General features: G+C 41.8%; 1 protein-coding gene and 3 non-coding genes across 8 annotated transcripts; all 4 read left to right on the forward strand.

Moving 5' to 3' along the window:
* The first annotated feature begins 254 nt into the window (after positions 1-254).
* On the forward strand, positions 255-19773 carry Kansl2 (KAT8 regulatory NSL complex subunit 2). Of its 5 annotated transcripts, none has more exons than XM_048365444.1 (10): positions 255-395; positions 953-1211; positions 2576-2754; positions 3087-3201; positions 5463-5626; positions 5740-5906; positions 7400-7496; positions 12260-12513; positions 18172-18291; positions 19036-19773. In XM_048365444.1, the coding sequence occupies exons 2-10, from the start codon at positions 961-963 to the stop codon at positions 19156-19158; spliced, it is 1470 nt and encodes a 489-aa protein (XP_048221401.1). In that variant the 5' UTR covers positions 255-395; positions 953-960; the 3' UTR covers positions 19159-19773. The 5 variants fall into 5 exon arrangements, 4 of the variants coding, with proteins under 4 accessions (XP_048221401.1, XP_048221408.1, XP_048221421.1 ...); XM_048365464.1 differs by lacking the exon at positions 255-395 and adding an exon at positions 2300-2460 and having other exon boundaries at positions 1149-1211; XR_007213697.1 differs by lacking the exons at positions 18172-18291; positions 19036-19773 and adding an exon at positions 13050-13486 and having other exon boundaries at positions 12260-12849.
* On the forward strand, positions 7592-7727 carry LOC125341578. The gene has a single exon (XR_007209013.1). It is a non-coding gene; the product is annotated as a small nucleolar RNA SNORA2/SNORA34 family (small nucleolar RNA).
* LOC125341586 lies at positions 17257-17389 on the forward strand. Its single transcript, XR_007209015.1, has one exon. It is a non-coding gene; the product is annotated as a small nucleolar RNA SNORA2/SNORA34 family (small nucleolar RNA).
* Positions 18708-18844, forward strand: LOC125341581. Its single transcript, XR_007209014.1, has one exon. It is a non-coding gene; the product is annotated as a small nucleolar RNA SNORA2/SNORA34 family (small nucleolar RNA).
* Positions 19774-22818: the final 3045 nt, after the last annotated feature.

Here is a 22818-nt window from a genome sequence, read left to right on the forward strand (position 1 = left end):
ATGTGTGGTGATGCACTGGTCTCGGTCTGTCCGATTTTCTGCACAGGGCTGGTGAAAAAACAGCGATGTAGGATTAGAGCCAGCGGAACCAAAAGCTCAAGGCGAGCCCAGCCGCAAGGTGGAAAAATACCCAGAGAGGGCGATTCTCTCGCAGCCCGCTTTCTCGCCGGCTTACACCCCAGGGGCGGAGTTTTGATGACTGACAGTTCTTCTAGCCACTCGCGCCGCATCTACCCTCAGTGTCCCACCCTATACGACCAATGGGGGGGGGGGAAGGCCGTTGTAAGCGCAACAGCCAATCAGCAACTGGGGGCGTGGAGAAGCTCAGGGCTGAGTTAGGAGCGGCTGGCGCTGCCAGACGAGGGCGAGCGGCGTGGCGCAGGACGGCTGCGGAGGTAAGATGGCGCTGTTGCCTTTGGCTTGCTTTTGCAGTTAGCCTCGCTAGTCGTTCCTTCTGTTCGCTTAGAGAGGCTACGTTGACTCCGACGTCGAAGTCATTTTCCTTCCCTGTAGATTTCCGGGACCTAGGTCCTCTGGTGCCTGGAATCGTCGGACAAAATGGCGCTTGTAAAGGGCGGGCAGGGCTCAGCCGCGAGCTTTGAAGAGGGCCGGGACAAAGGCGGCGCGCTGGGGCCCAGCTCGGGCCGGGGCGGGGCGGGGCGGGGCGGGGCGGGGCGCTGCTCTGCTCTGGGACCTGGCGCTGGGACCCGGCCCGTGGCGGCGCGGCTGCGGCAGACCGCGTGGGGCCGGCGCTCCGCTTCCGGTGCTGCAGCCTGCGGTTCCCGCAGATGGGGGTCAGCGTGGGGTCCGGGAGGCCCCAGGCCTGGAGGCAGAACCGGGGGGACGTCAGACACCAGAGACTATGGAAGGCGGTGGGGAATTAGCCGGATCCAGTGAGACCGCGCTCGGGAAGGGTAAAAAGGGCATCTTGATCTTTCGTGTGACCCTACAGGTTTTGGTATGAACAGGATTCGAATTCACGTCTTACCAACCAATCGGGGAAGGATCACCCCAGTGCCCAGGTCTCAGGAGCCCCTGACTTGTTCATTCACTCATCGCCCATGCTCTCAACCTCGTCTGGAAGGCCAGGAATTTTGCATTAAACATATCCTTGAAGACAAGAATGCACCTTTTAAACAGTGTAGTTACACATCGACGAAGAATGGAAAAAGATGTCCCAGTGCTGCTCCAAAGCCAGAGAAGAAAGATGGGTATATATTCTATTTATCCATATTCGTGTTTTTAGCTTTTTTAAAAAAACTTTATTAATGCTGGGGACTGAACACAGGACCTTGTGTATGGTCAGTACAAATTGCCCTCCCCCCAAAAAAAACAACAACAACACAGCAACAACAAACCACCCAACGAAGCACTAGTTTGTCTTAAGGTGAGAGAGGAGATATGATGTGTGATCTTGAGCATAGCTTCTCAGTTTTATGCCTGTAATTTTGGGATTATGGATATGTTCTGGTGTTGGGTGAGGGAGGGGAAACCCCAAACGTTAAAATGGTGGTAATACCTGAGTTGGAGTCACTTAGTTGTCTCTGCATTTTTCCCATTTCTGCTAAAATGAAGACTCCTAGAATATTACTACTTTCCTTTTTTTACCCCTTCAGTGTTCTAGAGAGTAGGGCCTTGTTTCTGTGTAGCTCAGGCTCACCTGAAGCTCATAGTCCTCCCACCCTCAGCCTCTGGAATGCTGGGATTAAGGTCTGCGCCATCACTGGCAGCTCTAAGTCATTAATGCTGGGGTACCTGGATCTTGGCTGTCAATATACCCCTTCCTATTAAATAAAATGCAAAGATGACTCATGCCTGTTTGTAATCCTAGTTACTCAAAAGGCTGAGAGCTGAGGATCTTGGTTTAAAGCTAAGCTGTGTGGTAAGTCTGTAAGACCCTTGTCTCTAGTTAACCACCACAAAAGCAGGAAGAGGAGCTGTGGCTCAAATGGTAGAATGGGAGCCTTGAGCAAGTGCTTTAAGGGAGTGTCAAGCCCCAGCACAAAAAATTGCTGGGAGTGTGGCCCAAGGAGAAGATTGAGTTCAAACTTGAGTATTGCCAAAAATACGCAGAATTTTATATTCATGTATTCTTTTGGAAGAGACTTCATAGCTTTCATTTTATATGGTTATCCATGGAGAGACATAACTTTGCTGGATAATTTTGTACCTTTTAGTTTTAAAACAATTGTACATCTAACTACCAACACTTAATTGATATAAAATGTACTTTCCATCATTAGTTTTGCAAAACAGATGTATGTGTTTGACTTGTGTGATTGTGTCAACATTTTTACAGTGAAGATTTGGTGGCAAGAGCATTGGTTAAGGTCCATTAATAGAAGAGCACTTTGATTTGTGACACCTGAAGTTTGACTGCCCAGCAACAGACATACAGAAAAAAATCAAACCTCATGACCTTGGGCCAGTTAAATTCCTCTTGTTCACTGGCCTTTTTAAGTGTGAATATAATAGTTATTTTAATTTCTTGAAAATGTTCTAAAGATTAGTGACTGAAAAATCATTGAACCCGTTCCATAGGGACCTATAAAATATTAATATTTTGTCTCCTTAGGGTGTCCTTCTGTGCTGAACATGCCCGTAGGAATGCCCTAGCACTGCACGCTCAAATGAAGAAGACCAACCCTGGACCTGTGGGTGAGACACTCTTGTGTCAGCTGAGCTCATATGCTAAGACAGAGCTGGGTTCTCAGACTCCAGAAAGCAGCCGGAGTGAAGCCAGCCGAATACTGGGTAAGGCTTTTCTTTCCTAGAATAGAAAAGGAAGAAGGTTGAGAAAACTTAATTTTGGTTCAGCTCTGTACTTTCACCATATGTGGCAATATTATTGTTAATTCATCAGGGATTTGGTCACAATTCCGGAATTGCTGTGTTTGTAATTCTTCTGAATTTGAAGTAATTTGCTTAGATTTATGTTCCTGAATTGGTGACTTTTTCCTTTGATAAAGTCCCTCACCCCTTTCAAATTTTAAGGTTTTGGATTGATCTTTTAAGTAATTTAGTTTTGTGTGGTGGAGTTACAGAGGTGGGAAGTCTTAATGGCCGCTCTCCCTTCCTTGCCTCAGATGAAGACAGCTGGAGTGATGGGGACCAGGAACCCATTACTGTGGATCAGACATGGAGAGGTGACCCTGACAGTGAAGCTGATAGCATAGACAGTGATCAAGAAGATCCCCTAAAGTAAGTTGTAGCTCCCCATAAGGCTTTTGAATATTTCATGTAGTTAGTATGTAGAATAGAATGTGGCATGTTGTTAATTACCTAGGTGGGTCCAGTATCATGGTTCATCATCATCATCATCTTGCTTCACAGCAAGGTTTGATTCTTTTCTAGAAACCTTGTAACTTGGAAAAATTACTAAACACTGAATTGTACCTATCAGAGTGTAGAGGAGAAATTAGGAGAACTCTTGGGCATGGATGTGGGAGGTAGTTAGAAAAATGTTCAGACCGTTAATGAAAAGAAAATGGATGTGTAATAATTGCAGATTCCAAACCTCAGGAATGAAGAGGTGATTATACTTAAGTGCTTATTGCAAAATTTCATGTTAATGGATTTTTAAAAAAACAAAACTAAAGTGTTAAGCAGTTTGCCTTTATTTTATTCCTAAGAGAAAACTTATTTAGAAACTCAGGAAGCTCCCAATTATATATTACTAAGGTTTTTCCCTTGATTAAGCCCATGCTCACCTTAGGAGGTGTGGAAACATCAAAATGTCCATATTATTCCACAGTCTCTTACATCATCTCATGGTTTGGCTTTAGTAAAAACTTTGCCTTCTGATTTTTGTCTTAACACTTCCTGCTGGCAGTTCAGATACCAAGTATTGTAGAGAGGGAGGGATAATGGATTTCAAGAGCTAATTGATGGATTTTTAATATTCATATATGTGTTTTAGGTACTATTGGGGTTTGAACATAGGGCCTTGTGCTTATTAGATGAGCCATAACTCCACGTTTTTTTGCCCTTCATTGGGGGAAGTAATGTTGAGACTTGAACTCACGCCTTACACATTATAGGCAAGTGCTCTTTTTTTTTGCTTTTCTTTTTTTCTTTATGCTATTTTGTTGTCTCCCCTCCCCGCCTTCCTGGGGTTTGAACCCAGGTCCTGGGCACTGTTCCTGAGCTTTTTTGCTGAAGAGTAGCACTTTTATAATTTGAGCTATAGCTCCACTTCTGGCTTTTTTGGTGGTTGATTGGAGATGAGTCCCACAGACTTTCCTGCTTTGGCTGGCTTTGAACTGCAATCTTCAGATCGCCTGAGTAGGTAGGATTATAGGCATGAGTCACTGATTCCTGGCTCAAATTTGTTACCTTGCTTTCCCTCATTGGCTGGTGCTCTACCATCTGAGCCAGCCCTCCAAACCACTTAATCAATAAATGAAACAAGAATGCAGAATAGAGCTGGTATGGCTATCTAAAAAAAAAGTCATGTTTTACATCTTCAGTGCTTCATTCATACTATGCTTAAATGTAATACAACCAGGTGCCATGGCTTATGCCTGTAATTCTAGCTGCTCAGATGGCTGAGTCCTGGAGGAAGCCACTTGGGGCAGAAAAACAGAAAAGTCCGAGTGGCTCCATCTCTAAATTAATCAGCAAACCGCTAGGTTGGAGGAGTAACTCAAGTATAGCCAAGCAAGCTTTGAGTTCAACCCCTGGTACTAGCCCAAAACCAAATAAAAACATTGCCAGTGCCTGGGAGAAATGATGACGTAATAATGAGATATCCCATTTTGTGAGATCATGTATTAGTAGTGTCTCTTGGAGATTTTTTCTTTTTTTCCTTTAACCTTTCCCTTTCCTCTGGTGTCACTCCTGTGTACCCCAGGCCAGTCTTGAAGTCCATATGTAGTCCAGGCTTATAGACATACACCAGCACACCAGAGTTTTTAAGAAAGACTTGAGTTCAGTTGTCTTCCCCTCCCCAGCCTACCCCAGTGCTGGGGTTTGAACATGCTAGGTAGGCACTCTACCACTGAGCTACATCATACCCTTTTTGTTTGTTTGTTTGTTTTGGCCAGCCCTGGGCTTTGAAATCAGGGCCTGAGCACTGACGCTGGCTTTTTGCTCAAGGCTAGCACGTGAGCCACAGCGCCACTTCTAGCCATTTTCTTTATACGTGGTGCTGAGGAATTGAACCCAGGGCTTCATGTATACGAGGCAAGCACTAGGCCATATTCCCAGCCCTGTTTTTTTTTTTGCCAGTCCTGCTTGGACTTGGGTCTGAGCACTGTCCCTGGCTTCTTTTTGCTCAAGGGTAGCAATCTACCACTTGAGCTACAGCGCCACTTCCGGCTTTATATATGTGGTGCTGAGGAATGGAACTCAGGGCTTCATGCATGCTAAGGCAAGCACTCTACCATTAAACCACATTCCCAGCTCTAAGTTTTGTTTTTGTTTTTTTTCTTATGCTTTGTTGAATACTTTGTGTATTCCAGACATGCTGGTGTCTACACAGCGGAAGAAGTGGCCCTGATTATGCGTGAGAAGTTAATTCGTTTGCAGTCTTTGTACATTGATCAGTTTAAACGACTTCAACATCTGCTCAAAGAGAAGAAGCGCCGGTATTTACATAATCGCAAAGTGGAACATGAAGCTCTAGGCAAGTTTACTCTATTGAGTGTATCTATTTCATGGCCCAAAACTTCCTGCTTATTTATTTCCAAAACATTTGGATGTGTTGTTGGGTTCACTTGTGACTCTCATAACTCTTAGGTAGTAGTCTTCTGACTGGCCCAGAGGGACTTTTGGCCAAAGAACGAGAAAACTTAAAGCGATTAAAATGTCTCCGGCGATACCGTCAACGCTATGGAGTGGAAGCCCTACTACACAGGCAGCTGAAGGAGCGCAGAATGCTGGCCACCGATGGTGCTGCCCAACAAGTAATTTTGTTTATATACCTGTTGTAGGGTTTATATATTCATCTGTAGTGAGTAATTTCAAAACACCATGTTCATTCCTTGCTCTGAAATCTGAGTTACAACTAGATATGTAGTAAAATCATTTAGCTTAAAAAAAAAAAAAAGCATTTCACTGGAGGTCAGGAAGACTGGATTCTAATTTCCCTGCTTCCTAGTGACTAGACTTGTGCTTCAAAGCTCAAGGCTAGTACTCTACCACTTTGAGCCACAGTGCCATTTCTAGTTTTCTAGTGGTTAGTTCCATGGACTTTTCCTCTCTGGGCTGGCTTCATACTGTGATTCTCAGATCTCAGCCTCCTGAATTTCTAAGATTACAGGTGTGAGCACCACCACTTGTCTTGTTTTAAAAATGGGAAGACTCAACTTGGGAAATAAATTTTGGGAAGATCAAGGCTGAAGAACAACCAATAAACTGGGAGGGGAAATGTGTGCCTGTAATCCGGGCCATGTAGGAAGCATAGAAAAGAAGTTCCTAGTCTGAGACTGGTCTCAGGAAATATACTAGACCCTATCCAACAAACTAAGGAATAAAGGGCATGAACATAAAGGCCCATGTGGTATCACCTGCTTAGCAAGAACAAGGTTATGAGTTCAAACAAAACCCCATGAATGAGGGAAGGAAGAAAGTAACTGGGTTACTTGAAAAGATTAAGAGTTTAAGGTCAGCCTTGGCGAAGTTATCAAGATTTAAAATCTTTCTTTTTTTTTTTTTTTTTTTGTGCCAGTCCTCGGCCTTGGATTCAGGGCCTGAGCCACTGTCCCTGGCTTCTTTTTGCTCAAGGCTAGCACTCTACCACTTGAGCCACAGCACCACTTCCGGCTTTTTCTATATATGTGGTGCTGAGGAATTGAACCCAGGGCTTCATGTATACGAGGCAAGCACTCTTGCCACTAGGCCATATTCCCAGCTCAAGACTTAAAATCTCATACAAGAGGGCTGGGGGCATGCATGGCTTAAATGGTGTAAGTGCCTATGGATTCATTCCTAGTATCAAGAAAGGTGGAAAGAGCAGGGTATAGTTTTCATATGTCTAATCTCAGCGTTTGGGGAGATTGAGGCAGGAAAGTCATGAGTTTGAGGCCATCTTTGGCTCCATCATGAATGAGAGGAGATAGCTGGAAGGATATGTCTGGAGGCAAGGTTGATACGAAGAAGAGCCATGTGGTTACTCTTTCTATCTGTTTAATTTGTATCATGTGGCACCGTCTCATTGACAGCTCAGTTTCTGAGGTTTCAGGTCATCATCAATAGCAGGGCACACATCGTACATTGTGGTAGCCAAGAAGAAAGTTGGCTCCTCCAATCTCCTTTTAGAACAATATAAAGTAATAAGTTACTGAAAATGTACAAATTATTTATACCTGTGTTTTCACCGGTAAGTATTCTCATCATACTGAGATGAGTGTTTTTTTGTGGCTTCATTTGTCAGTTTTATCTGTTTTCTCCATTTTAGGCTCACACTACTCGTTCCAGTCAGAGGTGCTTGGCCTTTGTGGATGATGTTCGTTGCTCCAATCAGTCTCTTCCAATGACCAGACACTGCCTTACCCGTATCTTTTCAAATTGCCTGATGAGGCTGTTTTGCTAGTTAGAAGAGGGCTAATAGGAATTTGCCAGTTGGCCTAACTGCAAGTCTTCATTTCCTTTGGCCCTGAATCAAGGCCAACAGTTCACTGAAGCTGTTGGTTTCAAGCAGGAGCCTAAAGAAATGTCTTTCTTGGTCTGTTGGCCATTTCAGAACTTTGGAAATGTAATGGTCAGTTCATTAGAAAGAAACACTTGGCCAGGTGAGGTGGTTTGTGCCTGTAAACCTAATCTCTGGGCTGAGATTTGGAGGCCTGGCTGGAAGCCAGCTCGGGCATAAAACCTTGGGGGACTCCTATCTTCAATTAACCAGAAAAAACAAGAAAAGCTGAATGGGAGGTGTGGCTCAAGAGAGCAAGTGGAATGTTGAAGAGGCTTGAGTTCAAACCCTGAAAAGGAAAGTAGTAGTATTAGAGTCATTGAAATAAATATAGGCTAATACTTAATTTGTAGTCTTAATTCTGAGATTCCAAAAATGTCTTATATAGTCTTTACCCGCAGATTTCTCATTAGATAGTTTTTGAGTTACATAATGCCATCACATTTATTACCCAAAACATAATTACTAAAAATTTTTAATTCAAATGGTGACCTGTCCTTTGAACTTCAGTCCTGTCTTTTGTATGGTTAGTGTGCTCACTTGAATATTTTAATCTTCATATTAGAAGCTAACTCTTCACATGAATGAATTTTTTTCCCCCACCTTTTAGATAATTTGACTTGAGCCATTGTAGTATCTTGATTCTGCTATAGGTCTGTATTTACCATTGGGCTACAGAACTGTTTGTACTGTTCAATCCTTTTTTTAAAAGGAATTTATTATGGTACAACTTTTTCCATTAAAAAAATTGAATCTTGTAAGTGCATTTTTCTTACATGTTAAGGGAAGTTCATACAATAGGAGCAGCTGTAATATGATATTTATCTGAAAGGCATAGATTTTGCTGGATTTCATTTGTATGGCAAGAGATACCAAATACTTGCAAAATTAAATGTATTTCAGACAGCTCTGACAGGAAAATCCATGAGATTTCTACCTCCAATTAACCACCAAAAACCCAGAAGTAAAGTTGTAGCTCAAGTGGTAGAGCACTGATCTTCAGTGAAAAAGCTCAAGGACTTTGCCCAGGCCCTGAATTCCAGCTTGCCCCCCGTATATTTTTCTTAGCTGGTTATTGTGTCATGTTCCTGTATCTCCATCACAAGGGAGGCTAAGGACCATGTAAGACCCACCAGTCTGGGTAGCATAGTGAGACACTGACTCAAAAATAAAACAAACTTTGATGGGAAGTGGAGAAGAGAACCATTTTTTGATGTTTCATGGGAAAGCTGATTTATTCTTGGCAGATACATAAAAGTAGAAGTGACTGATAGTTGAAATGAGAAAAAAGGAAAATTGAAAAAAATTTAATTTCTATATTTGTACATACATTTTAAAATTAAATATTAGTTTTGGCCAGTCCTGGGGCTTGAACTCAAGGCTTAGGTGCTGTCCCTGAGCCTTTTTGTGTTCAAGTTTATTTAGCTTTGTGCCACTTGAGCCACAGTACCACTTCCATCTTTTTCTGAGTTTATTTGAGGTAAGAGTCTCAAGACTTCTGTTTGGGCTCTCTTTGCACTGAGATCCTCAGATCTCAGCCTCCTGAGCAATTAGGATTATAGGTGTGAGCCACTAATGCTGGCAAAAATTGAACTCTTTTTAATCAGGCAGCAGTGGTTCATGATTGTCCTTGTTGTTTGAGTGGAGATTGGGAGGATTGGAGAGAGGCTCGCTCTCCCCTCCTTCCCCCCCGCCCCCCAGCTATGTAGGAGGCTGAGATTAGGCCAGTCTGGCAAAAAGCTTTCCAGGCCCTTAGCAGAAACATCTGCATGTGGTAGTGCTCATCTGCTGTGGGAGCTGTGACAGGAAGTGTCATAGGATCACTGTCCAGCCCAGCCTGGCTGAAAAGCAAGACCCTGTCTCAAAACATAATTGTAAAAAGTCTGGAGGTGGGTTTAACTTTTTAAAAAGTGAGGTTACGGTAAAACGGGCTTCTAAACATTGCTAGTAATGATAGAAACAGATGTTTTTTGCAAAGCAGTTTTGACATTTACATTTTGATAAGGTAATTTAAGAACATAATAAAATGCCAGTATTGTTAGAAAAATTTCTGATGAGCTGGTGGCTCATGCCTATAATCCTTACTACTCAGGAGGCTGAGATCTGAGAATGGAGGTTCAAAGCCAGCCCAGGCAACAATACTCCATGAGACTTACCTCCAGTTAACTTCCAGGAAACCTGAAGTGGCACTGTGACGCAGAAGTTCAGGGACAGTGCCCAGGCCCTGAATTCAAGCCCCACAACCGACCAAATACAACCAAAATTCTAACTGGAGACTGTCTTAAAATATATTGAGAAGCAAGTAATAGGGAAATAAATTATAGCACTTCACAGTATTTTCAGGCATTAAACACTGATACAGAATGGAATTCTATAGATGATGTTTTGAGTGCACAGAACTAAATACTGGGACGGAGTGTAGAATTGTGGTTACTTTTACATGATGAGAGTATGAATGTCCATTTTTCATTGTTCCTTTGTTTACTTGGTGATTTTTAGGTGAAGTAGGATTTAATAAAGAAAAAGCCAGTGTACAGATAGGTACTATTTTAGACATTTTATGTGCTGTAAGTCACTTTATTAGCCTGTCAGTGTTTTTTTTAAACAGCAGATTTGAAGATGAAATATATTTAAAAGGGGAAGTGTTTTTTTTTCCTTTTTATGTTCCTTTTCTTCTCACTCCATAGTTTTCTAAGTCACTTACCCTTCCTTAAGTCGGTACCCCAGAGAAAGATGCGCCTGCCATTGATGGCCTGTTAACTTTACTCTGGTGTAATGGAGCCAAGCCCTGGATTGAAAGTGAAGGACCACATTCTAGTTGTAGGTTATCCACTCCCTTTATCTCTGTTGTCCCTATCTAAAAGGAAAGTGGGTAGAAGAGGATGGGGTCAATTTGTCCAGGTTAGTATAGTATTAAATAAGAGACCTTTATGCAAGTCCTCTGAATTCATTAAGAAATATTTTGCTGAGACATTTAATTCAGCAAATTAGTTTTAAATATAGACTTGGGCATGGGTTATGGCTCAGGTGGTATTGTTTATACCTGGCAAAGGCATGACCTTGAGTTCAATCCTCAGTACTGCCCTCACCTACCTAAAAACAGGCTTGACTTTTGTCATTGTTGTATATGCTTTTAAAGTTATAAAGTTGATATGCAGAGGGGTGTACAGTTACATCAGTCAGGTAAAGAGTATACTTCTGGTACCGTCTCACCCCTTCCCTTTCTCTTCCCTAGTTCTCTTTCCCATTCCCACCCATAAGTTGTATAGACCATTTTTCTTTCTTTTTTTTGTAATTTATTTATTAATTAAGCACAAATTTTTTGATAAGGTGTTGTGCAAAAAGGGTACAGTTACATAGTAGGGCAGTGTGTACATTTCTTGTGATATCTTACACCCTGTTTTTCTTTTATAGACCATTTTTCTACACAGTAGTGAGTACCACTGTTGCATGTGTTCACCCAACTAGGTTTCTTGAGCACATTAGCTATTCTTAAGCACATAGTACAGCTCTGTTCTCATTAGAGTCATTAAGTAAATACTTATCTCTACTGTCTACTGTTGATTGAGGGTAGTGGTTCTCAGTTGGGGATGTTTGCTCCACCATTTGACAATGTTTGGAAAAGTTTTGATTGTGGTGGGAGGTAAAGGTAAAGACTAGGGATGTTAGGAAACATTTTATATTCATCTTAAAAGTTACCTAGCTCACATGGTCAGTAATTCTGCATTTGTGAAACCCTGCTTTTTAGAGTTAAGCAATTTTCAATTAGGGCTAGGAAGAAATGCCTTATTTAAAATTTATTTGGTTTAAAAAGTTGCGGTGTACATGATCATTTTAAGGAGTGTTAGCATTTGAATATAATGTAATATAATAAAGCGAGGCACCAGCTCATACCTGTAATTGTAGCTACTCAGGAGGCTGAGATTTGAGGATTGAAATTTGAATCCAGTATGGACTTTTGTCAGGAAAGTCCGTAAGATTTGGAAGTGGAGTTACGGCTCAGGTAGTAGAGTACTAGCTCTGAGCACAAAGGCTTAGGGACAGTACCCCCAGGCCAAGTTCAATGCCCAGGACCACACAAAACAATACTTTGTAAGGTAGTTTCAGTTTGAAGTTATTTTGTCTAATTATGATTTCAATTTTGATTCATTGTGTAGAACTTCATTGCCAACTTTGAAATAGCCCTTGTTTGTATCTGCTCTTAACAAAAGTTGTTACAAATCTCATAGTATTCCCAGAGTGCTGCTTTCCAGGGCTTTCATGAGTAAAATTATCTTTGGTATCATAGCAATATCCCCCATTCTTACCCCCCTGAGACAGACATGCTTTAAAGGAATTTACCATGTTATTAGAAACAATAAGTTTTTATAAACTTAGCTAGTGTACTTAACAGTAGAAACCTCATTGTATCTATCTCCTGATGATTGGTTGAGTACTGATTTTACGTTGCTGGTACTTATTTTGAGGGATAACTTTAAAAACTAATAACTGCATTTGGTTTTCCATATCAGATGTAGTTATGATGATCTGTATGGTCTACACTTTGGAGTTTTACATGGTGGACAATGCTATTGTATTTTGTACCTCCAATAGATCATGTTTTTATTTCCCTTGACAGTTTTTCTACAGATATTTGTCAGGACACAAATCAGGTTCTCTTCAAATGCTGCCAGGGATCTGAAGAGGTGCCTTGCAACAAGCCAGTTCCTGTGAGCCTTTCTGAGGATCCCTGCTGCCCACTGCATTTCCAGTTGCCTCCTCAGATGTATAAGCCCCAGCAGGTACTGTCTGTGCCACACCATCTGGAAGCCGGCCCCATGGATCTGTACTTGAGTGCTGCTGAGCTTCAGCCCACTGAGAGTTTACCACTGGAGTTCAGTGATGTAAGTTAGAGAAACTCTGCTCTTATTGGCCCCTGAGGCAAGGCCCTGTTTATTAATGGTGAGACAAGTTGGTCTTCTGTGTTCAGGAGAATTGATAGGAGTTTTGAAGTGATAAATGCATTGTTTTATTTGTATGTTAGCATATTCCTTTAGGCTTTCTGCTTTAACTTATTTTTCTTTCTTTTACTTATTTTCTTGTGCTATATTTCCTGACAGTATTTTACTGTATAGCCAAAGGCTGGCCTTGGAACTGGGCATCCTTCTGCTTTATCCTCCTGAGTGCTGGGATTACAGGCATGTGCCAGCATGCCTGGCCTCATTTCTTACTTTGTTTTTGTTTTTTCCAGCTCTGGGGCTTGGACTCAGGACCCGAGTGGCTTTTTTTTTTTTTTTGCTTAAGGCCACTCTGCCACTTGAGCCACAGTGCCACTTCTGGCTTTTTCTATATATGTGGTGCTGAGGAATTGAACCCAGGCTTCATGTATACAAGGCAAGCACTCTTGCCACTAGGCCATATTCCCAGCTCCATTTCTTAGTAAATTCACATGTTACAAACTTAACTGGAAACACTATAAAAACTTTAATGATTTCTTGAAAATTTTAGTATACACTTAACACTTAGGCAACTATCATCACTATCTACTTTCAGAATGTTTTTATCACCTCAAAAAGAAACTCAGTACCTTGGCCCTCTTCTGTCAACCATGGATGTACTTTTTCTCTGTAAATTCGGTATCAGGATATTTCCAATTTTTGTTGATGAAATTTTGTTACTGAGTTGTTTATATATTCTCGATACTTAGTCTTACTAGATAGCATATCTAGCTGGTTTTTCCTGTTTTGCTGTTCATCTTTCACATTGACAAGAGTTGAAAGGCTTTGTTTGTTTGTTTTGTTGGTTGTGGAGGTAGAGCTCTGGGCCTGGGTGCTGTCCCTGAGCTCTTCAGCTCAAGGCTAGCACTCTATACCACTTAAGCCACAGTGCCACTTCTGGTTTTCTGGTGGTTAATTGAAGAGAAGAGTCTCACATGGACTTTCCTGCCTGGTCTGGCTTTGAACCTGGCTTTGAACCTGGCTTTAAACCACAGTCTCAGCCTCCTGAGTAGCTAGGATTACAGGCGTGAGCCATTTGTGCCCTGTGAAAGTTTAGTTTTAAAGAAGTCAAATTTTGAGTTTTCATTTATTTCAGGAAAACATTTTTTTTTTGGTATCATATCTAACTTTTATGAAGGTCACAGATTTGTTTGTTTTTCTTTTAAGCTTTTGCGGCTTCAGATTTGCATTTAGATCTATGGTCCTTTTAGATGTTGCAGCACAGGGTGTATTAGTAGGTCCTGTTTCGTATTTTTGCAGCATTGATGACCATTTCCTTCAACAATTTGTTTCCCTGAAAGTTGAACAGATTAAAAAACAATTGGTTTATTAAAATAAAAATTGGTATTTTATAAAACAAAATGAGAACTATGACTAGCTTTTCCAGGTCATCTGTTTTAGGTTAATGAGCTTCCTAAGCTGCTTGGGGCTTCTGGATCTTTCCCATAAATAAGAGTTTCCATTTTTGACATTTAAAGGAATATGCTGTTAGGAACATTTATGTACAGGGTCTTAGGTGGACGTATTTCCAATTCTCCATTTCCTTTTGTTTTGTTTTTGTTGCCAGTCCTGGGGCATAAACTCAGGGCCTGAGCACTGTCCCTGGCTTCCTTTTGCTCAAGGCTAACACTCTACCTCTTGAGCCACAGCACCACTTCTGGCCTTTTCTGTTTATATGGTGCTGAGGAATTGAACCCAGGGCTTCATGCATGCTAGGCAAGCGCTCTACCTCTAAGCCACATTCCCAGCCCTCCATTTCCTTTTGTATATGTTTAGGAGTGGATTTTAAAAATTTTTTTTTTTTTTTTTTTGCCAGTCCTGGGGCTTGGACTCAGGGCCTGAGCACTGTCCCTGGCTTCTTTTTGCTCAAGGCTAGCACTCTGCCACTTGAGCCACAGCGCCACTTCTGGCCATTTTCTGTATATGTGGTGCTGGGGAATCGAACCCAGGGCCTCGTGTATACGAGGCAAGCACTCTTGCCACTAGGCCATATCCCCAGCCCAGTGGATTTATTTTTTAAATGAATTTGAAGTCCTATAGAAGCCAACTTTGGATATTCAAACTTGTGTGTTGGCCCTGTAGTAAAGCCTTTTATTTTCAGAGTAATGTGTCCCCACAGAAAAGGACTTTAATTAGACTAGGTACTGTTACTGTTTTTGGTATATTATTACATTTTCTTTTGTGAACTGACTAAAACAACAACCTACTCCTTAAAAATAAAAATCCCATGGACCTTGTGTAAGCCCTACTTGTTTGGCCAGTCTGGGGCTTGAACTCAGCCTGGGCACTGTCCCTGGCTTCTTTTTGCTCAAGGCTAGCACTCAACCTCTTGAGTCACAGCACCACTTCCAGCTTTTTCTATTTATGTGATGCTGAGGAACGTAACGCAGGGCTTCATGCTTACTAGGCAAGCACTCTACCACTAAGCTACTTTCCCAGCCCCCCCCCCTTTTTTTTTTTTCAGTTTTGAGACTCTCAAAGGTTCTGTTTTTGTTTGTTTGCTGTCTCATGAAAATACTGCTTCAAAATTTTACTCGGCGGTCTGGGAATATGGCCTAGTGGTAAAGTGCTCGTCTCGTATACATGAAGTCCTGGGTTTGATTCCTCAGTACACCACACATATAGAAAAAGCTGGAAGTGGTGCTGTGGCTCAAGTGGCAGAGTGCTAGCCTTGAGCAAAAAGAAGCCAGGGACAGGCCCTGAGTCCAAGCCCCAGGACTGGCAAAAAAAACAAAACAAGGGCTGGGAATATGGCGTAGTGGTAAAGTGCTTGTCTCGTATACATGAAGTCCCAGCCAGGTTCAATTCCTCAGCACCACACATATATATAAAAAGCCAGAAGTGGCGCTGTGGCTCAAGTGGCAGAGTGATAGCCTTGAGCAAAAAGAAACCAGGGACAGTGCTCAGGCCCTGAGTTCAAGCCCCAGGACTGGCAAAAAACCAAAACCAAACAAAATTTTACTTAAAAGAGCACCCTGGCCAGATAGATGCTGGTGGCTCACATATGTAATCCTAGCCACTCAGGAGGGCCAAGCTCTAAGGTTTGAGATTCAAAGCCAGCCCTGGCAGGAAAGTCCATAAAATTCTTACCTCCAATAAACTACCAGAAAACCAGAAGTGGCACTGTGGCTCAAAGTGGTAGAGCACTAGCCTTGAGCAAAAAGAGCTCAGGGACAGCACCCCAGATCCCGGAGTTCAAGCCCCATGACTGATTAACAAAAAAAAGTGTAATTCTTAAAGGGTAAAAATTCCCATAACATTCTGGAAATACTTAACTAGCATAAAATTTTGTGAAATAACTTTCTGACTTAATCGAATTAAAAAAATCTTAACACTATCTCTAATTTGTTAATGCTAACTGCTGGTACTTGTGGGAAGGCCAGATATCAGATATTTTATTAAAAAAAGCTTTTATGGGCTGGGGATATAGCCTAGTGGCAAGAGTGCCTGCCTCGGATACACGAGGCCCTAGGTTCAATTCCCCAGCACCACATATACAGAAAATGGCCAGAAGCGGCGCTGTGGCTCAAGTGGCAGAGTGCTAGCCTTGAGCGGGAAGAAGCCAGGGACAGTGCTCAGGCCCTGAGTCCAAGGCCCACGACTGGCCAAAAAAAAAAAAAAGCTTTTATTCTTGATCTTATTTGCCTGTTTTCTCTGCTTTAATACAAGGGTAGTTGGAAAAGAGCAATGATGATTATTATAGCTATTAACTTTGATTTTTCATTTTCTGGGAATGAGATTTTTGAAATAAGAACAAAACATGGATTCTGTCATTGTAATGAGTTTAGTCTCTAAACTTCTTATAGTAGATTTCGGGGGTGGGTGGGGTTGTCCGGGAGCTTGAACTCAGGACTGGGTGATATCCTGATATCCTTGAGCTTCTGTGCTCAAAGCTAATATTCTACCACTTGAGCCACAGCTTCACTTCTGGCTTTTTACTGGCTAGCTGGAGATAAGAGTCTTGGACTTTCCTGCTTGGGCTGGCTTTGAACCATGATCCTTAGATCTCAGCCTCCTTAGTAGTTAGGATTATAAGCATGAGCCACTGGCACTAGGTTATAACAGGCATTTTTACTGGCCTTTTTTTTTCTTTTTGGTAGTAGGGAATTGAATCACTTGCTACACTTCTTATCTTCTTGAAATATAAGTATGTGCCACTGCATACAGCCTATTTTAATTTGGGGGGGGTACTAGTATTAGGATTTTAAGTGTGGACCTTTTGCTTGCTCAGTTTATTTACTTAGCTTACACTGTACTACGTGTGCCATGTTCCAGCCTGGTTTTTTGTTTTGTTGTTGTCTATTTTGGAGATGGAGTCTAAAGAACTATTTTAAAGCCTCTGTTGGCTATGTACTTGCATCCTGTGGATCCCAGCCTCCTTGGTAGCTAGAGTTTATGGGCATGTGCCATCAATATATGCTTTTAATTACCTTTATTTCAAGCTTTAATCAACACTACAAATTCTTATATTTATTTGAAAGCATAAACGAAGCTTATGAAGCTATATTATTAGAAACACAGTTTTGATGAAGTAGATTTTGCATGAGAGTCAAAAACATTTCTTTGTAAGGAAAGTTTAACACTACCCTTAGCAGTGCACACCCTTAGGTGTGCAAATTAGGCTTTATTGTTTGAGTTTTTGCAACATCTTAGGCCCTGAATCAAGACCAGTGCTTGCTGTAGCTTCTGGTTTCAAACAGGAGCCAAGAGTAATGTCTTTCTTTGGTCTGTGGGCTGTTCATTGTTGCAGTGAGAATGGCTCATTTGTTGGGAAGAAACATAGTCCAGAATATATAAAATCTTCTCCCCTCCCCCCTTTAGATAGAACAATTGAAATGTTTTAAGAACCAGAGATCTATTCTGTAGGGAAAGAGACTTAGCCAAAACAGTACATCCTAGCTATTTATAGGAACTTTTAAGCTTTTTGTCCTCTCTTACTCATTAGTTTTGTGATTGCTTAGTCTCATTGCTGTTTCATTGAGTGAAATTAACACCTCAGCTGTATTAAGTGTCCTTAGTAGATTTATCATGAATAATCTTGGATGTTGACTATAATTAGCCTCAGGAATTTTTTTTTTTTTTGCCAGTCCTGGGGCTTGAACTCAGGGCCTGAGCACTGTCCCTGGCTTCTTTTTGCTCAAGGCTAGCACTCGGCCACTTGAGCCACAGCACCACTTCTGGCCTTTTTGAATATATGTGGTGCTGAGGAATCGAACCCAGGACTTCATGTATATGAGGCAAGCACTCTTGCCACTAGGTCATATTCCCAGCCCCAGGAAATATTTTTTAAAAACTTTTATTGTGGTAAAATATATGTAACAAAATGTTTTAACCAGTTTTAAGTGGACAACTCCTTGGTATTAAAAATATTTAATGTTCTTGCTAACTCATTGTCCTTTATGATGATTAGACAACGCAGAGTTCCTGGCTCTTGTCATTTGTTGACCATTTGGTTGGCAGGGATGAGGAGGGAATGAGGTGACCTGTGCTTGCTGAGGAATGTTTACCGTTAGCGTATTGGTTCTCTTCATGCTGCTGATGGCAGGCTCTCCTCTTCCTTCCCAGGACTTGGATGTCGTGGGTGATGGTATGCAGTGTCCTCCCTCCCCTTTGCTTTTTGATCCATCGCTGACCCTTGAAGATCATTCAATCAAAGAAATTGCTGAAGGCCCGGTGGATATCTTGGCAAGTGCAAAAACCAAGCTAGACTTCCCCCCTCTATAGCAACCTGATCAGACCCGTAGGCACATCCGGAGAATTAGGATAGGACACAAATTTATTTAAATGAAAGGTGGAGATTGAGAGTTTGTTGTCTTAATTATACCATTTAAGGTAGAGTTCAGGGGCTAGGAATATGGCTTAGTGGTAGATTGCTTGCCTAGCATGCATGAAGCCCTGGGTTTTATTCCTCAGCACTACATAAACAGAAAAAGCACTGAGCTCTGAGGCTCAAATGGTAGAGTGCTGGCCTTGAGCAAAAAGAAGCCAGGGACAGCGCTCAGGCCCTGAGTTCAAGCCCCAGGACTGGCCAAAAAAAAAAAAAAAGTTCATCACTGAATTGTTTTCTCCATAGATGTTGATTTCCCTACTCAGAGGGTGGGGTGGCCCTGACTGAAGACCAGCAGTTATGTGATAGCTGTTGGTTTCAAGCAGAGGCCTAAAGGATTGTCTTCCTGTCGTTTGCTGGCTATTCTGGAACCTCAGTGGAGAATGGCTATTGGATTTGGAAGAAACAATCTACAATTCTCTAGCTTCAGAAGCAACTTTTGACTCTGGGATTGTTGGGTCTTGGGAAAAGCAGCAGCCCACAGTGATTGTATTTCTTCTGTCTTAGTCTTGTTTCTGTTATAACTGGGCCCTGATGAGTCAGATCTATGCTTCAGACCACAACGGATAAATTTCCAACAGAATGTTTTCATTTTTTAATAGAGCCAAATGCCACTGGCTGGAGATGGGTGCAGATCCCAGGGATCTCGGAATTCTGAGAAAGCTTGTGCATTGCAGCCTCAAAGTGGATTCGCTACTGCAAATGGGAAGCCAGAACCCACTTGACAGTTTGTTCTGGGAGCCATTTGGCTTTGGTGGATTGAATTTCCCATCCTTCAAGCAAGTATCTACTCACTTCTCACTAAACAAGGACAACCCAGGCTGCATTGTTTTTCTAGTGGGTGTATAGTTCAGTAACTAAACATAAAACCAGATTTAGGGGGAATGGACCAGTAGTATTTTAAAAGTTAAAAGGTTTCTTCATAAGAAAGAAAGTTATTAATGCCTGTCTCAGGAGTTGAGTATTTGGGACTGCTTTAGGAAGAGACATCTTCGTAGTGGGTTTCCTGTCAGGAGCAGGAGTTCACACAGATGTTTAGGTGGGGGCTGTGTTTATGAATGGTGCCTTTGAGAATTTGGTAGCTCCAGTGTCTGGTTATCTCTTACCTAACAGCTTGCACTTCAGCCTTTCCTCACCTTCATTTAACTGTGCCATTAGAACCCCTTTCCCAAGTATACTCCAACTTTATGAGAAAAGCCCACAAAACTGGGCTCAAACCATCTTCTAACTTAGGTATTCGATGTGGCTATTCTGTGTAAAATATAGTAAGAAGTTATTGTATATAGTTTCTATTAAATGTTAAAATATTACGAAAATGTAAAGCTTTTGCCTGAATTGAATGCATGATTTGTTTTTGTTTGTCTTTTGTTGAGGGTGGGGGTTGGGAGCCACCTCTGATGGGAAAAGGAAAATAGGAAAAATGTTTCCATTCTAGACAATAAGTTTTCAAGTAACTCATTTTGTTTTGGATGATAAGGTAAAGACCTGGAAGAAGTAATGAAAAGAGGGCTTATTAAAGCCAACCAGTTGCAAATATCTTTCTTCTTTTCTTGTTCTTTTAAGATGGTAAATATTTATTAATATCAAACAGCTTTAGATGAAATAATTTGTAAGTTACTTTTTTTTACTAGTAAGCTAAAGATGGGGTGATAGCTAAGAAAACAAAGGAGACAGAGTAGAATGAAGTCTAAATCCCAGGTAACATCAGTTATGCACATGCACATATCACATTCTGTGCTTGAAGACGCTGCTGCTTAATATCTCCAGTTACCAAGTAGACATCACGCCAGCAGGAAGATGGCTGTTCTTCATAAACACTAATCCAGCACTAGACCAGTACTCATTTTCAAGTAATCTCGTGGCTCTGAAGGAAAGATTTGTTAGGATTTTGTGTATGGGGTGTGTGTGTGTGTGTGCGCGCCTGTGCCTGTGCCTGTTCCAAAGCTTGAACTCAGGCCTGGGTTCTATTCCTGAGCTATTTTTTGCTCAAAGCTAAGTGCTCTACCACTTGAGCCACAGCTCTACTTCCTGAAGGAAGTGTTTGTAAAGTATATACATGGATGTGAAGATCTATTCCTGGTGGAGTTGTTTGTGAGAGGGTTGCAGGAGTACTGCTCAGAACTTTCAGTCCACATCTTTGGGTAAGATACAACCAAATGGTCAAAGGTTATTTTGAGCTTTGTTCTAATTAAATGGAGGTGGTCATTTTGATAGGTCTTGCAATAATACTCTTTAGTTTCCATAGCTTTTTTTGGTAGTTGCATTTTGCCCACAAGAACAAAAATTACTTATGCGGTATGGTGGTATAGTGGTGAACCTATAGCCACCTCCCAAACATTATTTCATACATAGCTATGAGCAAGAATGATATTGCTCCTGCCCAAATGATTAAGAGAGTAGGTATCCTGTCTTAACAATATGTGATCTAGAATACAGATACGCCAAGATAAATGAAGCCAGTTGATGTTGTGACAAATACCTGAGTCAAAAGAACAGAGTTGGACTTACGGATTTGGTCACTGGCCACTACACTACCTTGATTGCTATGGGTCTGGTGAGTCAGCTTGGTGGAGGGGACCTGGAGCCTGGAGCATGGGGAGGTAAAGCCAGCAATATGCATTAGTGATTTACTTCCTCCAGCCAGACTCTTCTTCCTAATAGTGTCATCACATTAAGAATCCATGAATGCATGAACGGGCTACTCCCCTGATAAGGTGAGAGCCCTCATGATCTAGTTATTAAATGCCAGTCTTGGAGCTTGACCTAAGCCTGGGTACTATTCCTTAGCTGTTTTTGCTCAAGTCTGGTGCTTTATCACTTGAAGCATAGCTCCAGTTCTGGCTTTTTGCTGGGTAATTGGAGATGAGTGTCTCATGGACTTTTCTGTCTTTGTTGGCTACAATCTGTGATCCTCACATCTCAGCCTTCTGAGTAGCTAGGATTATAGGTATGAGCTACCAGTGCCTGGCTGATCATCTAATAGCTCATCAACTGGAAATCAAACCTTTAACACATAAAGCCTTTGGAAGTCATTTAATATCCAAGTCATAACATAGGCTCATGAGCTTTTTCTGAAAGGCCAGAGAATATGTGCTCGTAGCACTTCAGAAATTCTTTTGTGTTTGGTGCCAGTGGCCTACTCCTGTAATCCTAGCTAACTGGGAGGCTGAGATCTGAGAACTCCAGTTTGAAGCCAGTTTGTACAGACAGATCGGAGAGATACGTCTCCAATTAACCAGCATAACGCCAGAAGCAAAGGTGAAGCTCAAGTGGTAGAGTGTCAGCCTTGAGTGAAAAAGCCAAGCAAGAACACAAGGCCCTAAATTCAAGCCCCAGGACTGTGTGTGTGTGTGCGCGCGCGTGTGCGCCAAAACTGGAGCTTCATAGAAACTTGCTCACAGCTGGCATTCTACCACTTGAGCTACAACCTTTACTTTGGGCTTTTTTGGCTGGTTAATTGGAGATAAGAGATTAGTCTGCCTAGGCTGAACCTCCATCCTTAGCCTCCTTAGTAGTTAGGATTATGGGTGTGAGCCACTGGTGTCTGGCAAGATGAATCTGTGACTCTTGATAGCTGTATGCATTCAACAATGCCCCAAAACAGCTGTTGAAATAAAAATTTAGCACTAGTTGTTAATGTCACCGACTTTTTAGCAGCAGACAAGTGCTGGATACAAAGAGGAAGCTCAGTTCAATTGTCAATTCCAGTGTGATCAGTGGAAGAGTCTGCCATCAGCTCCGACCAGTGTGGTGCAAGGCAGGTGTCTGCAATTTATTATTTATGACCACGAGAGGGAGCTGGGGAGATAGTGTGCTCATTTTCAGTAATGAGAATCTGATCTCTAAGGTTAGGGTAATCTGCCTAAACAGAAGAGAGTAAGGAAAATGTGCAAGGACTGGAGTTCAGTGAGAATAAAAATGAGAGAAGGAAACAAAGAACAGTGTGGAAGAGGAAGAGGACCTAGGATGGATTCTGCCTGGACCCCAGAAACTTGCTGGGAGAGGAAAAGTGACAAAAAAGGAAGACTGTGAAGCACTGTGTTTACATATGTTCTTCCTAAAAGCCTATTTTAGGGCAAAACTTTTTTTTTTTTTTTTTTGGTCAGTCATGGGTCTTGAACTTGGGGCCTGGGCGCCATCTCTGAGGTCTTTGCTCAAGGCTGGTGCTCTACCATTTTGAGCCACAGTGCCACTTCCGGTTTTCTGGTGGTTTATTGGAGATAAGAGTCTCATGAATTTTCCTGGCCAGGCTGGCTTTGAACTGTGATCCTCAGATCTCAGCCTCCTGAGTAGGATTACAGGTGTGAGATGCCAGTGCCTGGCTAAAACAAATTATTTTTTTAAAAATCCCGCATCAGAGCTATTTTTAGTCTTTTATTGTCATC

Source organism: Perognathus longimembris, chromosome 1 (genome assembly GCF_023159225.1).
Source record: "Perognathus longimembris pacificus isolate PPM17 chromosome 1, ASM2315922v1, whole genome shotgun sequence".
NCBI lineage: Eukaryota > Metazoa > Chordata > Mammalia > Rodentia > Heteromyidae > Perognathus > Perognathus longimembris.

Excerpts from the sequence above, each read along its gene's own strand:
- Kansl2 (XM_048365444.1), top strand. The coding sequence starts at position 961 with ATGAACAGGATTCGAATTCACGTCTTACCAACCAATCGGGGAAGGATC. Across the intron at positions 1,212-2,575 it reads AAGCCAGAGAAGAAAGATGG|GGTGTCCTTCTGTGCTGAAC; the intron begins GTATATATTCTA and ends TTGTCTCCTTAG. Across the intron at positions 5,627-5,739 it reads AGTGGAACATGAAGCTCTAG|GTAGTAGTCTTCTGACTGGC; the intron begins GCAAGTTTACTC and ends CATAACTCTTAG.